The sequence below is a fragment of the Ranitomeya variabilis genome, chromosome 4 (genome assembly GCF_051348905.1).
Source record: "Ranitomeya variabilis isolate aRanVar5 chromosome 4, aRanVar5.hap1, whole genome shotgun sequence".
In the NCBI taxonomy this organism is placed as follows: domain Eukaryota; kingdom Metazoa; phylum Chordata; class Amphibia; order Anura; family Dendrobatidae; genus Ranitomeya; species Ranitomeya variabilis.
The window spans coordinates 662,162,828-662,177,108 of NC_135235.1; the positions used below are offsets into that span (position 1 = coordinate 662,162,828).

The window sequence follows — 14,281 nt, forward strand, 5'->3', positions numbered from 1 at the left end:
GAGAGCCAGGAATCTTGCATGTTTTTAGGTGACCAAATACTTATTTTCTACCATAAATTGCTAAATAAATCAGACAGGGTGATTTTCTGGATTTCTTTTCTCATTTTGACTTTCATTGTTGTGGTCTACCTATGATGTCAGTTACAGGCCTCGCTCAACTTTTTAATTGGGAGAACTTGCACAATTGGTGGCTAACTAAATACTTTTTTTCCCCACTCTAAGTTCTAAATAATTTTCTCTTTCTTGTGTACTTATACGACTGTCTCATATGACTTCTTGTACAAGTTATTTCTGTCTGATTTTTTTTTTTTTGATAGTCAAAAATATGATTTTCCAGTAAATATTTCTCACCTTCTAGGTATGATAAAGGCTTCTTTCCATGTGGAATTTTTGATGTCTAAAAAGGTGCGATATTCGGGTAAAACATTTGCCACATTCTGAACATGAATACGGCTTCTCCCCTGTGTGAATTCTCTGATGTCTAACAAGATGTGATTTACGTAGAAAACAAATCCCACATTCTGAACATGAAAATGGCTTCTCCCCTGTGTGTATTTTCTGATGTGAAACCAGACTTGATTTATCTGCCCAACATTTTCCACATTCAACACACAAAAATGGCTTCTCCCCTGTGTGAATTCTCTGGTGTTTCAAGAGACTTTGTTTGTCTACCAAACATTTTCCACATTCTGAACATGAAAAGGGCTTTTGCCCAGTGTGAATTTTCTTGTGTTTCAAAAGATTTGATTTATCTGCACAACATTTTCCGCATTCTGAGCATGAATAAGGCTTCTCTCCAGTGTGAGTTCTCTTGTGAATTACAAGAGACGATTTTTGGTTAAAATATTTCCCACATTCTGAACATGAATATGGTTTTTCCCCTGTGTGAGTTCTTTGATGTCTAATAAGAGTTGATTTTTCTGTAAAACATCTCTCACAGTCTGAACATGAAAAAGGCCTTTCCCCTGTGTGAAATTTCTGGTGTTTAACAAGATGTGATTTATTTGCAAAACCTTTCCCACATTGTGAACATGAATATGGTTTCTTCCCTGTGTGACATCTCTGATGTCTAAGAATATGTGATTTTTGTGCGAAAGATTTCCCACATTCTGAACATGAGTATGGTCTTTCCCCTGTATGACTTCGCTGGTGTGTAAAAAGATATGTTTTATTTGCAAAACTTTTCCCACATTCTAAACATGAATATGGTTTCTCCCCTGTGTGACTTCTCTGATGTGTAACAAGATATGTTTTATCTGCAAAACATTTCCCACATTCTAAACATGAATATGGTTTCTCCCCTGTGTGACTTCTCTGATGTCTTACAAGATGTGATTTATTTGTAAAACATTTCCCACATTCTGAACATGAATATGGCTTCTCCCCTGTGTGATTTCTCTGATGTCTTATAAGATGTGATTGATATCCAAAACAAGTTCCGCAATCTAAACATGAATATGGTTTCTCTTCTGTGTGCATTACCTCATGCTTATCAAGATTTGATCTCTGGCTAACATATTTTCCATACTTAGAACAAGAAAATCTAGCATCCTCTGTGCTAATTGTTTGTTGTGCAACAAAAAACAATTTGAGAGAACTCTTTTCATACTCTGAACATGAAAATAGCTTCTTTGTTGCAAGAGTATTTTGATTTTTTACTCCCCATTTGTCAGTTTGATTTTCCTTAATAGTCTTTGATGGATCAGAAGATAGGACCTGTTTCAAATTATCAGATGATAGATCTTTTCTGTGAAGGGATGATTGTGTATCTGGAGAAATGGCATTCACTTCAATTGTATCCTGTGTGATCTCAAGGTCATCTGATTTAAAAATTGAAGATGTCAGTTGTTCCTCTGATCTCCTGGTACAGTAATCTGTCAATAATAAAATAAAAAACAATTACTAATTTTGAATAAAATATCCTTAAAATTATATATAAAATATTCATAAAAATTCCATGTTATGTTACAAAATATTTTTTTTTGGACCAAGACAAAAACAGTTCACAATCTGATAGTATCTCTTAGACCAGGAACCCTCTATGTTAATTCTGCCTCCAAGATATTGGAATAAGAAGCCACCAAATAATGTTCTGTAGAATAAAATGATACCAATAAAAACTTCCACTCATCCCCCAAATAACAGGCTCTCACTCAGGTCCATTGTCTTTACATGGGAAAAACAAAGGTTTCCACATTGTTAGTGGCTCAAAAGCTCTTGAAAAGCAACATGCCTTCCATATACTAATTCAGCAAAATCCACTCTCCCAAAGCCAAATCTCCGCTCTCACTTCTAAATCTTGCAGTGTGCCCAAACCATATTTAGCATTCATTTACTTGGCATTGCTGTAGTGAGAAGTACCCACTTAATTTACGGTTTGCGTGTTTCCTGACGCACAATCTGGGCACCATGTGTTGGGCAATAAAACATCCACTACAAGCTAATGTCCGAAAAGTGCTTGTGGAGTCAAAATAGTCACAACAATTATGAAGGAATTTTTACATTAGGACTTTTGCAAATGGTGAAATGGTGCCCGAGAATGATGACTGCAACATCTACAATCCAAAAGTCAAATGACACTTCTTCCCTTCTGACCTCTGCCATGTGCCATAACAATGGGCTACATTTATTTTCTATTACCTTGTGTGAAAATGAAAAAAATGGGACTACATGAACATTTTAGAGCATGATTAGCAACTTTATCTGTCAACTTTATCTGTCAGTGCAGCTGACAGATGATAGTTCCTTAGTGGGACAAAGTAAAAAAGTTAAAAAAAAGTTAAAACTTTTTTTTTTTTTATATTTGTAAAAATATTTTAAGAAAAATAATAATTAAAAAATCAAAAGATATTTGTACCTATGAATAAATATTTGTATGAAAAAAATACAAACAATAACAGTACACATATTTGGTATCGTCACATCCGGAACAACCCGACCTATAAAACTGTCCCACTAGTTAACCCCTTTAGTGGCACCATAAAAATAAATAAAGAACAAGGCAAAAAACAATGCTTTATCATCATACCGCCAAACAAAAAGTGGAATAAAACGCGATCAAAAAGACGGATAGAAATAAACATGGTACGACTGAAAATGTTGTTTTGTCTCTGATTACAGATGCTCTGGAAAGCGAAATGACTCCTCACCTTTCAAAAGAAATGTTGCAAATTCTGAGCTCCCAAATCCAAATGCCCCCTCCCTTCTGAGCCCCACAGTGTACCTAAACAACATAGTTCACAAGCTGGGGATAACGTCCTGGTGACTGCAACGTACTGGTCACTACAATGTACTGGTCAGTACAATAGCAGTTTGAAATTTTCATTTTGCAACATCCACTGCTGCCTGTTTCTGGAAAACAGCCATGGAGTCAAAATCGTCACTACACCTGTAGATAAATTCACAAAGGGGTGTAAATCCTCACTTGAGGAGGGATTCTGCTCTTCTAGCAATTAGGGGCTCAGTATATGGAGTCTGCAAACTGTTCTAGGAAAATCTGCACTCCAGGTACAAATAGCGCTCCGTTCCTTCCGAGTATCTCCATGTGGCTAAGCAGTACTGTACAGTCACATATGAGGTATTGCCACGTTCAGCAGAAATTGTGGGACAAATTATGGTGCTATTTTTACCCATTTCTTGTGTGAAAATGTAAAATCTGGGGCTAAAACTAAATTTTGGTCGTAAAAATTTAGTTTTTTTCACTGCCCAATGGTGTAAAATTCTGTGCCGCACCTGTGGTGTCAATATGATCACTGCACCCCTAGATGAATTCATTGAGAGGTGCAGTTTGTAAAATGAGTCACTTATGGGGAGCTCTGCTGTTCTGGCAACTTATAGGCTCTCCTAGTAGGTGATTGCACATGCAAACAATAAGTGTAAAATCTGGCGCTCCTTGCCTTCTGAGCTTTGTACAGTGCTTGAAAAAGATTTATTTCATATAGGGTATTGACGCACGCAGAAAAAAATGGACCTCTGTTTGTTGTAAAAAAAAGTTCCTATTAGCCCTTAGAAAAATTAAAAACTTGGTGTTAAAACAACATTGTAGTGGTAAAAAGAACATTTTTGTTTTCATGGCTCAGCGTTATAAATTTCTGTGAAGCATTTAGACAAGTTTCTTGAGATGTCTAGTTTCCAAAATGGGGTCAGTTTTGTAGCTTTTCCATTGGCTAGGCACATCAGGGGCTCGTCAAACGGGACGTGGCATCTGCTTTCAATTCAAGCCAATTGTTCCAGCAAATTTTGCATTCAAAAAGTCAAATGGCGCTCCTTCCCTTCCAAGCTCTGCTGTGCGCCCAAACAGTGGTTTTCTCCATCATATGGGTTGTCGGCATGCTCAGGAGAAATTGCACAAGAAATTTTAGGGTCCATTTTTTCCCTGTTACCCTTGTCAAAAATAAAAAAAAATGGGGTCTGAAGTAATTTTTTTTGAGAAAAAAGTTAAATGTTAATTTTTTTTCCACATTTCAAAAATGTATGTGAAGCACCTGAGGGTTAATAAACTTCTCCTAGAATGTGGTTGGGTGTGTCTACTTTACATCAGCACAATTTTTTAAACATAATTTTCTTTTGTTAGGAAGTTAGATAGGTTAAAAGTTGACCAGCAATTTCTAATTTTTACAACAAAATTTACAAAATCATTTTTTTTAGGGACCACATTTGAAGTTACTTTGAGGGGGTCTATATGACAGGAAATACCTAATAGTGACCCTATTCTAAAGACTGCACCCTTCAAAGTGCTCAAAACCATATTCAAGAAGTTTATTAACCCTTCAGTTACTTCTCAGGAACTGAAGCAATGTGGAAGGAAAAAATTTAAATTTTTTTTTCACAAAAAAAACTTACTATAGACCCAAACTTTTTATTTTCACAAGAGCAACAGTAGAAAGTGGACCACAAATTTTGTTGTGCAATTTTTCTTGAGTACGCTGATACCCCATTTGTGGGGGAAATCTACTGTTTGGGCGCATGGCAGGGCTCAGTAGGAAAGGAGCATCATTTGACTTTTTGAATGTAAAATTTGCTGGAATCATTAGCGAATGCCATGTCGTGTTTGGAGAGCCCCTGATGTGCCTAAACAGTGGAAACCTACCACAAGTGACTCCATTTTTTATTTTATTCAGAGGTATATTGAGCATTTTTAACCCACAGGTATGACACACAATTTGATAACAATAGATTATCAAATTGAATACATCATCAATACTGTAGAGCGCAAGCGCTCTCTACTCTAGTTCGCGCGGGTATGCACCAAAGTGGCATGCTTGAGTCCCTACCCCGCATGTTTTGCAACACCCAAAAAAAGTGGGGATCCACGAAACTTTGTACATACCCGAGCACCCAATGCACTTGCATTTAACACTAGCCATCTTATTGTCATCATTTTTTTTTACTTTTGGAAAAAAAAAAAACTATTCTAACTCCAACCCTAACACAACCCTAACCCCCACCCCAAACCCTAATATAACCCTAAACCAACCCAAAGAATAGAAAAAAAAAATGTATTTTATAATATTAATATAACTAAAGGGGTGACAAAGGGGGATTTGACTTACTTTTTTTTTTCTTTTGATCACTGTGATAGGGTCTTTCATAGTATCAGTGTAGTGTGTTTCGGGGTGGCATCATTTCTCTCTCCTCTGTAATGTATATCATGTCAGAAGAGAGAGAAATGATTTTATCCTTAGGCCGTGATCATATTTTCCAGGGTCTCAGCTATGCCCAGTAGCCAAGACCCCAGATATTTTCCGACTCTGGGGAGCGCTACAGCCTTATTCCCAATCGCCCTTTTAAAACGGCAATGAGGGAATAAGGCCCCTTAGCGGCCGCCGTTTTAATGCGTATGGGAGGTCGTTAAGGGCATACATATTAATAATTTTGAAAAGTTTTCATATTTTAAAATGTTTGGCAAATTTCAGATATTTTTATATATAGACGTAAAATATATCAGCCTACCCTTACCAGTAACTTAGTGTGCAATATATCACAGAAAATGACAATTTCAGAAGAACTGGGATCTAAAGAAATATTCCGTGGATGTCACCATATCACCCTTAAGAGACACGTCATATTTAAAAAATGAGGTCTGTATAGAAAAAAAATAAAAAATTGGAGCTACTTTGAGTCCTGACCAGAAAAGTAGAGGAAATATTAGTTCTCCCGAGATTGTGCAGTAATCTTAATTCCTTCGGATAAAAAAAAAAAACATGAAATTCATGACAGAGTCAGTAGAGCCCTCAACTACACAGCTTAGAGATATATCATGGGATAAGTCTGACTTTTTTTCTTTAATTTAGAGTAATCCTTTTTAAGGTTAGTTGGTTATTTTTTAAAGGAGACTGAAAAAAGTCAGTATAAAGGGATACTTTGTTGTTATTGTACAAAAATTGGCCCTCACTGCACATGGGATGATGTCTTGGTCATAACACCAAACGTTGACCACAAAGATTCAAACTGGTCTTGTAGCAACCCTATGAGCTCATTAAGCAGCACAGAAGGGAAGAAGGTAGATTTATCCTATATGACGCCCGGATTCTAGGAAGGTAACAGTATCATTATCCTCTGCTTTATCTTAGAGGCACATTACACGAATAATATTTTTTCCCATGAATTTCTAAGTTGTCAGCACATTCTGTCAACTGGATATGTAGTTTGGAGAACTGACGAAGAACCTCCAATGCCCAAACTCAGGGCCGGCTCCAGGTTTTTGAGGGCCCCGGGCGAAAGAGTCTCAGTGGGCCCCCCCCCCCCCCTTTAACACATACCACGATTCATGATGCCCAGATACAGCAGAGAAATATAGGTAGAGTACAATGCCAGATTTCACTACTTACATGAGTGATAGCTATTGTAAATTCTGCAGTGTATATATACAGGACAGGAGGAGTGCTACTGTGCGGTGTATATATACAGGGGAGAGGTACTGTGCGGTGTATATATACAGGGGAGAGGTACTGTGCGGTGTATATATACAGGGGAGAGGTACTGTGCGGTGTATATATACAGGGGAGAGGTACTGTGCGGTGTATATACTTCAACAGCCACCCAGCCCAGGCCCCCAGCACCTGTCCTGTATATATATTATATACACTGTATCTATACAGGCTGTGCTGCTGGGGGCCTGGGCTGGGCGGCTGCTATATATATATATATATATATATATATATATATATATATATATATATATATATATATATAGTCAGCTGCAGCCGCCCAGCCCATGGCCGCCCCAGGTCACCCAGACTGTCAGAATATACAGCGATATAGCATGGCACTCACTCAGGTGCCGGTAGCAGCTCCTCCAGTCCGGAATCTGCCTGTGCCTGATTAGTTCAGCACTGCACAGTGCACACAGCCAGGAGAGCAGAGCAGGAGAACTCTCCGCCCACAATGTCACGCTGGCTGTGTCCTTAACCCCTATGTGCCTGGCCCTACACTGACTGAGAAGATGCTTGTGCCAGGCAGGGCAAATTGAAAGGGTAGAAAGGGTTAAAGCGGCCAGATGGATGTATGACTGCGTGAGTGGGCCCCCCTGTCTTGTCAGGGCCCCGGCACTTGCCCGGGTGCGCCAGGTGCTGACGCCGGCCCTGCCCAAACTAACTGGAACAGTTTTGGGTGAAGCAGCATGTAGTGGTCTAGCGGCAAGATGGCGAGGCCACGACTGTGATATGGCCAGACAACACTACTGATAAAACAGCCACAGCCAGTGACTTAGAAGAATCTGGAAACTCTGCATTTAATGGTTACTACTCACCTGGGGAGTCATATGTTGGAATCTCCTCTTTACACCACTCATCACCCATCACACATATCTCTGTAGTATTAATATGGGTCAGATCTTCACCCTGAAACAAATATTCTTGAAGTCACAGACAGACATAGAAGTCACATCTATGATCAGCTCTAATCCTGCCATCTCCTCAGTTCTTATTATTTAAGTTTAAAACATGTAATATTGGTGGATAAAACAAGACTGAGCACAAGACCTTCACAGCCGTCTACACATCATAGGAGAGATCTCATGACACCTTCTCTCCATCTACCTGATAATCTTGAGGAACATGGGGATCTTCTTGTTTACAGTCATGTGAGAGAAGAGGACGGGGACATCTCTCTGGTGTTGTCCTCTTACTGGACAGAACTGGAGGAAACACATACAGGGACTGAAATTATTCTTAATACAGATAATTATAGGCCGTGTGTATTTAGTCCTGTCTATTACCTGGTGATGTGAGGGGCTGGGGAACCTCCATCATGACGTCCTTGTACGCATCTTTGTGTCCTTCTAAATACTCCCACTCCTCCATGGAGAAATAGATGGTGACATCCTGACACCTTATAGGAACCTGACACATACAATGATACTGTCATCCCCTCCATCCCTTCATATCAGTACTGTATAATGTCCCAGCATTCCCACCAGTGTCACCTCTCCAGTCAGCAGCTCAATAATCTTGTAGGTGAGTTCTAGGATCTTCTGATCATTGACATCCTCATGTATCATGGGGTGAGGTGGAGGCCCCATGATTGGGCTCATGGATCTTCCGCATCCCTCAGACACAGGGTCCTGACAGCGCTCACTAGAGGTCTTCTTCACTACTGTGTAATCCTGGTTATGGAGAGACACATTAATAAATCTCACTAAAAGACATTTCCAGAGTCCTCACCTCTCCAGTTCTGTCCATCTGTTATTCCCATAGATAAGAATGATGTAATGTGACATCATCAGAATCTCTCACCTCTCCAGTAAGCCGGAAGAGGATCTCTAGGGTGAGGTGTAATATCCTCTCCACCATCTTGTCTCTGTCCTTATCCATCATTGATGAGTAAATCAGGAAAATCTTCTTATATAAACGATCACCACTAAGAAGATCCGATATTGTAAGGACCTGATAATGATAAGTCAATGTAAAATCATAAAGAATCCCATGTAATAATATTAAAAGAGCAAACGTGTGTGTTCTTTCTTGGTTCGTATAGACTGGAACATATGTAGAATTGCTGACTAAGACCGCTCATCCATGTTCAAAAATACTGGTTATCACATTTTTGTCAGAACTGACCAGGAAATACAGAGTCTAGCAGTGGACTCAAGCATTGGTGGTAAGGCAGTAGTGGGGGATTCTTTATGTATTACTATTTTTAGTATTTTACAGCATTCTGTTTTCTTCTTTCCATCTACTAATAAAACCTTTATATTTTACACCACACACAACAAGCCGTTTCTTCCTCGAAGTCGGCAGCTGAATAAGTTTCTCACAGACTCATCATCCATAACGCTAATTCTCGCCTCATTTACCGACACTGGAGTCGGCATTAGCAATACTGCAGGAGATATACTAGAGTATCAAATAGAATGTACGTCAGTGAAGCAGTCAAGAGAGAGCAAGAGAGATGGAGAGAGAGCAATGAAGAGAGTGCGAGAGATGTGGAAAGAGCAATGAAGAGAGCAAGATGGAGAGAGAGAGAATAATGGAGAGAAGAGAATGGGAGAAGAGATAGGATAAGGGAAAGAAAAGAGAAGACAAGAAAGAGAGAAGTAGAAGACAGACAGAAAAATGAAGAGAGACTGAGAATATTCTCAGCGTCAGTGCTGCGCGGCACAGATTAAAATTCATTGTGCATGATCTAACTACCGTAACTTTCTAGCTCTGGTGACCGGATGTCATCATGACGATATCGGGTCACCATGGCAACAATCGGCCCCTTGCGGTGATGTTGCGGGGACACCGATTGGAGGGCGATTGCTATACTGCAGGGAGAGGTACGGGCACATCTCCTAGAAGCGAGCGCCGGGTGTCAGCTGAATAGCAGGCGGCGATCACACAGATCTTCTGCATGCAAAATCGCCTGAATGTATCCAAACGTCCATGGTCGAGAAGTACTTCTCAACCTGGATGTATGGATATGTCTAAGGTCTTAAAGGGATTAAGTACATCCTGGGAATTGTAGGCTCAAGCAATACAATTGTCACGGCCACTCCTTCCGCTCCAGCACTCCATGTATATAAGGTGATTCCTTCCTCTGCTCCTTGCCTGTCTGTCATTTGTGCTTCTGTGACTCAGGTCCACCATTGTCTTTGCACTGCCTGTTCTGAGTCTCCGCTCTGTCCAGCCAGTTCAGCTTCTCTGCCTTTCCCAGGCTTCCTTGTCCAGTCCAGTCCTCCCAGTGTCCTCTCCGTACTCTGTAGTCTGGTGTCTCTGTCCTGTCCTGCTTCCTTTGTGTCTTCCCCTTCGCAGTTCTCCTTTGGTCTCGCTGGTTCCCAGCTCTTACCTAACTGTACTTCATCTTGCCTCACTCTATCCATCCTGCGCCTAACTTCTTTATCTTGTACTTCCTACTACCTGTCTCCGGGTTCCAGCTTCTGCGGCAATAGTCTCCCTTGGGTCTGCCCCTAATGCTCCCTGTATAGGGGGTGGTCTACCTGGTCAGCTCACCCTTGGGAGGTTCTTTGTCGTGGATCTGCGGGTCCACCCCAGGTATTCCAATAGGACTGCACTCGGATGGCATCTGAGTGCAGTCTGATGCTCACAGTACAGACAGGCCGACGGAGTACGGGAGCCGAGGCAAATGCATGTTTCAGAGACCGAAAAGCATCTTCAGCTTCGGAAGACCAGATGTGGGGATTAGATCCCTTGCGAGTCAAAGCAGAAATTGAGGCGACCAGAGTGGAGAAATGTGGAATAAACTGCCGGTAGTAATTGGTGAACCCAAGAAAACGTTGACTTGCTTTCACTCCTTGGGGGCGTGGCCAGTCAAGCACAGCAGACACTTTCTCCGGGTCCATTTGCAAGCCAGAGTCAGAAATAATATAGCCAAGAAACGGTAGCGAAGACTGCTCAAAAACGCATTTCTCGAGTTTGGCGTAAAGACGTTTCTCTCTAAGACGGGAGAGCACTTGACGGTCATCTCTTCTGTGAGAAACAAGATCAGCGGAGAACACCAGAATGTCGTCTAAGTACACCACCACACAGGAGTAGAGTAGATCTCGGAAAACATCATTCACAAACTCCTGGAATACTGCTGGAGCATTACCCAAGCCGAAAGGCATGACTATCCCGGGTGTTGAAAGCAGTTTTCCATTCGCTCCTGAACGAATACGGATTAAGTTGTAAGCTCCACGAAGATCCAATTTCATGAAAATTCGGGCTCCTCTCAGGCGATCAAACAACTCCAAGGGAACCCAGTGGACGTAGTATATATGGACTTTTCCAAAGCTTTTGATACGGTGCCACATAAAAGGTTGTTACATAAAATGAGAGTAATGGGGATAGGGGAAAATATGTGTAAGTGGGTTGAGAGCTGGCTCAGGGATAGGAAACAGGGTGGTTATTAATGGAGCACACTCGGACTGGGTCACGGTTAGCAGTGGGGTACCACAGGGGTCAGTATTGGGCCCTCTTCTTTTTAACATATTTATTAATGACCTTGTAGGGGGCATTCAGAGTAGAATTTCAATATTTGCAGATGACACTAAACTCTGCAGGGTAATCAATACAGGGGAGGACAATTTTATATTACAGGATGATTTATGTAAACTAGAAGCTTGGGCTGATAAATGGCAAATGAGCTTTAATGGGGATAAATGTAAGGTCATGCACTTGGGTAGAAGTAATAAGATGTATAACTATGTGCTTAATTCTAAAACTCTGGGCAAAACCGTCAATGAAAAAGACCTGGGTGTATGGGTGGATGACAAACTCATATTCAGTGGCCAGTGTCAGGCAGCTGCTACAAAGGCAAATAAAATAATGGGATGTATTAAAAGAGGCATAGATGCTCATGAGGAGAACATAATTTTACCTCTATACAAGTCACTAGTTCGACCACACTTAGAATACTGTGCACAGTTCTAATCTCCGGTGTATAAGAAAGACATAGCTGAACTGGAGCGGGTGCAGAGAAGAGCGACCAAGGTTATTAGAGGACTGGGGAGTCTGCAATACCAAGATAGGTTATTACACTTGGGGCTATTTAGTTTGGAAAAACGAAGACTAAGGGGTGATCTTATTTTAATGTATAAATATATGAGGGGACAGTACAAAGACCTTTCTGATGATCTTTTTAATCATAGACCTGAGACAGGGACAAGGGGGCATCCTCTACGTCTGGAGGAAAGAAGGTTTAAGCATAATAACAGACGCGGATTCTTTACTGTAAGAGCAGTGAGACTATGGAACTCTCTGCCGTATGATGTTGTAATGAGTGATTCATTAATTAAATTTAAGAGGGGACTGGATACCTTTCTGGAAAAGTATAATGTTACAGGGTATATACACTAGATTCCTTGATAAGGCGTTGATCCAGGGAACTAGTCTGATTGCCGTATGTGGAGTCGGGAAGGAATTTTTTTCCCCATGGTGGAGTTACTCTTTGCCACATGGGGTTTTTTTGCCTTCCCCTGGATCAACATGTTAGGGCATGTTAGGTTAGGCTATGGGTTGAACTAGATGGACTTAAAGTCTTCCTTCAACCTTAATAACTATGTAACTATGTAACTCAGGTATGAGTGGTAGCGGGTACTTGTTCTTGATTGTGAGATTGTTGAGGCCACTGTAGTCTATACAAGGACGAAGAGTCCCATCCTTCTTAACGAAGAAAAAACCTGCACCTGCAGGGGAGGAGGATTTGCGAATAAAACCTTTGGTTAAATTCTCCCGGACGTATTCAGTCATGGCTTGAGTCTCGGCTGGAGACAACAGGTAGATTCGACCTCGAGGAGGAGTAGAGCCCGGAACTAAATAAATTGGGCAGTCGTAGGGTCGATGCGGAGGTAAGGTCTCAGCCTCTTTCTTATCGAAGACATCCAGGAAAGACAAATATGCGGAAGGTAAATTGGAAGACGCCGAGATAGGACGAGAAGATTCTCTTGGCAACATGGGAAGCAAACAGTTACTCTGGCAGAAGAGTCCCCAACTCAGGATTTCGTCAGACCGCCAGTCAATACAAGGCTTGTGAGTCCTTAACCAAGGAAGTCCAAGAAGAAACGTATGGGATAAAGAAGGCAGAACATAGAAGACGATCTTTTCACGATGCAGGATTCCAATTTGGAGTTCCAATTCTTCAATAACCGTTACGGACTGCCGCAGAGGTTGGCCATCGACTGACGCAATCTGTCGAGGAGTCTCCAGGGATCTGACCGGAATCCGCAATCTCCTAACTGCTTCAAGTTGAATAAAGTTCCCGGCTGCCCCGGAATCTATATAAGCAGAGTCAGAGAAACGTTTATTTCCCAGATGTAAAAGAACAGAAAGAGTGAGGGGTTGAGAGGGTTCAGGGATACCTAGGGAGACCTCTCTTACCTGCCCTAGGTGGAGGCGTTTCCCGGCCTCAAAGGACAGGAATGCAAGAGATGAGACGCACTACCACAATAGAAACAGAGACCTTGAGCAAGCCTCTCTTTCTGACGCTGCTCCACAGGTTTAAGACGGTCCACCTGCATGGGTTCCGGGGAAGGAGTCGACTCAGACAGAGAAGGGGAAAAATTAGGAGTAACCGGAGGAAGTCGAGGAAATCTCCTCTCTCTATCGGATTCTCGAGAACGTTCCTGGAAACGTAAATCAATGTGGGTTGCCAAAGCGATAAGCTCCTCCAAAGACATCGGAGTATCACGACCCGCCAACTCATCCTTGATTCGAGGAGAAAGCCCCCGCCAGAAGGCTCCCACTAAAGCCTCATTATTCCATCCTAATTCGGATGAAAGGGTGCGAAACCGGATGGCGTATTGACCCACGGAAAGCATACCTTGATGAAGGTTAAACAGAGACTCGGTGGTAGAGGCCAAACGACCTGGTTCATCAAATACTTTACGAAACGTTTCAACAACGGTGGAGAGTTGGGAAACAAGGGGATCATCCCACTCCCAAAGGGGATTAACCCACGCCAAAGCCTCGGCCTCTAAATGAGAGATTACAAATGCCACTTTAGAACGGTCGGTGGGATACTGCATGGGAAGTAACTCAAAATGAAGCTGGCATTGGTTTAAAAACCCTCTGCACAATTTAGGATCCCCACTATAGCGAGGAGGTTTAGCCAGACGGGGAGACGGATGAGAAGCCGAAGCCTGAGAGGGAATGGGAGCGGAAGACTGGAGGGCACGAAGGCGATCATCCACAGAAGCCATAAAATTAAGAATATGAGCTTGAGTGTCATGCTGTTGGGCCAGCTCCTGTTGGAGACTTGCTAACAGAGAGGCGCTCCCAGGGTCGGAGGCCTGCAGGAATTAGAGTCGGGACTCCATGGACTTCAAAAAGGACATAATCCTGGACTGATTCTCCCGGAGGAA

The 14,281-nt window shown here is 41.8% G+C and overlaps 1 protein-coding gene across 1 annotated transcript in view; it reads right to left on the bottom strand.

The window, feature by feature from the left end:
• Positions 1 to 213: 213 nt before the first annotated feature.
• The window catches only part of LOC143766216 (uncharacterized), a 49,449-nt gene continuing 35,381 nt past the window's right edge, over positions 214 to 14,281 (bottom strand). Inside the window, exons 2-7 of the mRNA XM_077253721.1 lie at positions 8,736 to 8,885; positions 8,426 to 8,605; positions 8,219 to 8,342; positions 8,040 to 8,137; positions 7,751 to 7,841; positions 214 to 1,874 (exon numbers count right to left, since the gene is read on the bottom strand). Coding sequence (XP_077109836.1) covers positions 355 to 1,874; positions 7,751 to 7,841; positions 8,040 to 8,137; positions 8,219 to 8,342; positions 8,426 to 8,605; positions 8,736 to 8,885 — 2,163 coding nt within the window. The 3' untranslated portion in view covers positions 214 to 354. The remainder of the gene's footprint in view (positions 1,875 to 7,750; positions 7,842 to 8,039; positions 8,138 to 8,218; positions 8,343 to 8,425; positions 8,606 to 8,735; positions 8,886 to 14,281) is intronic.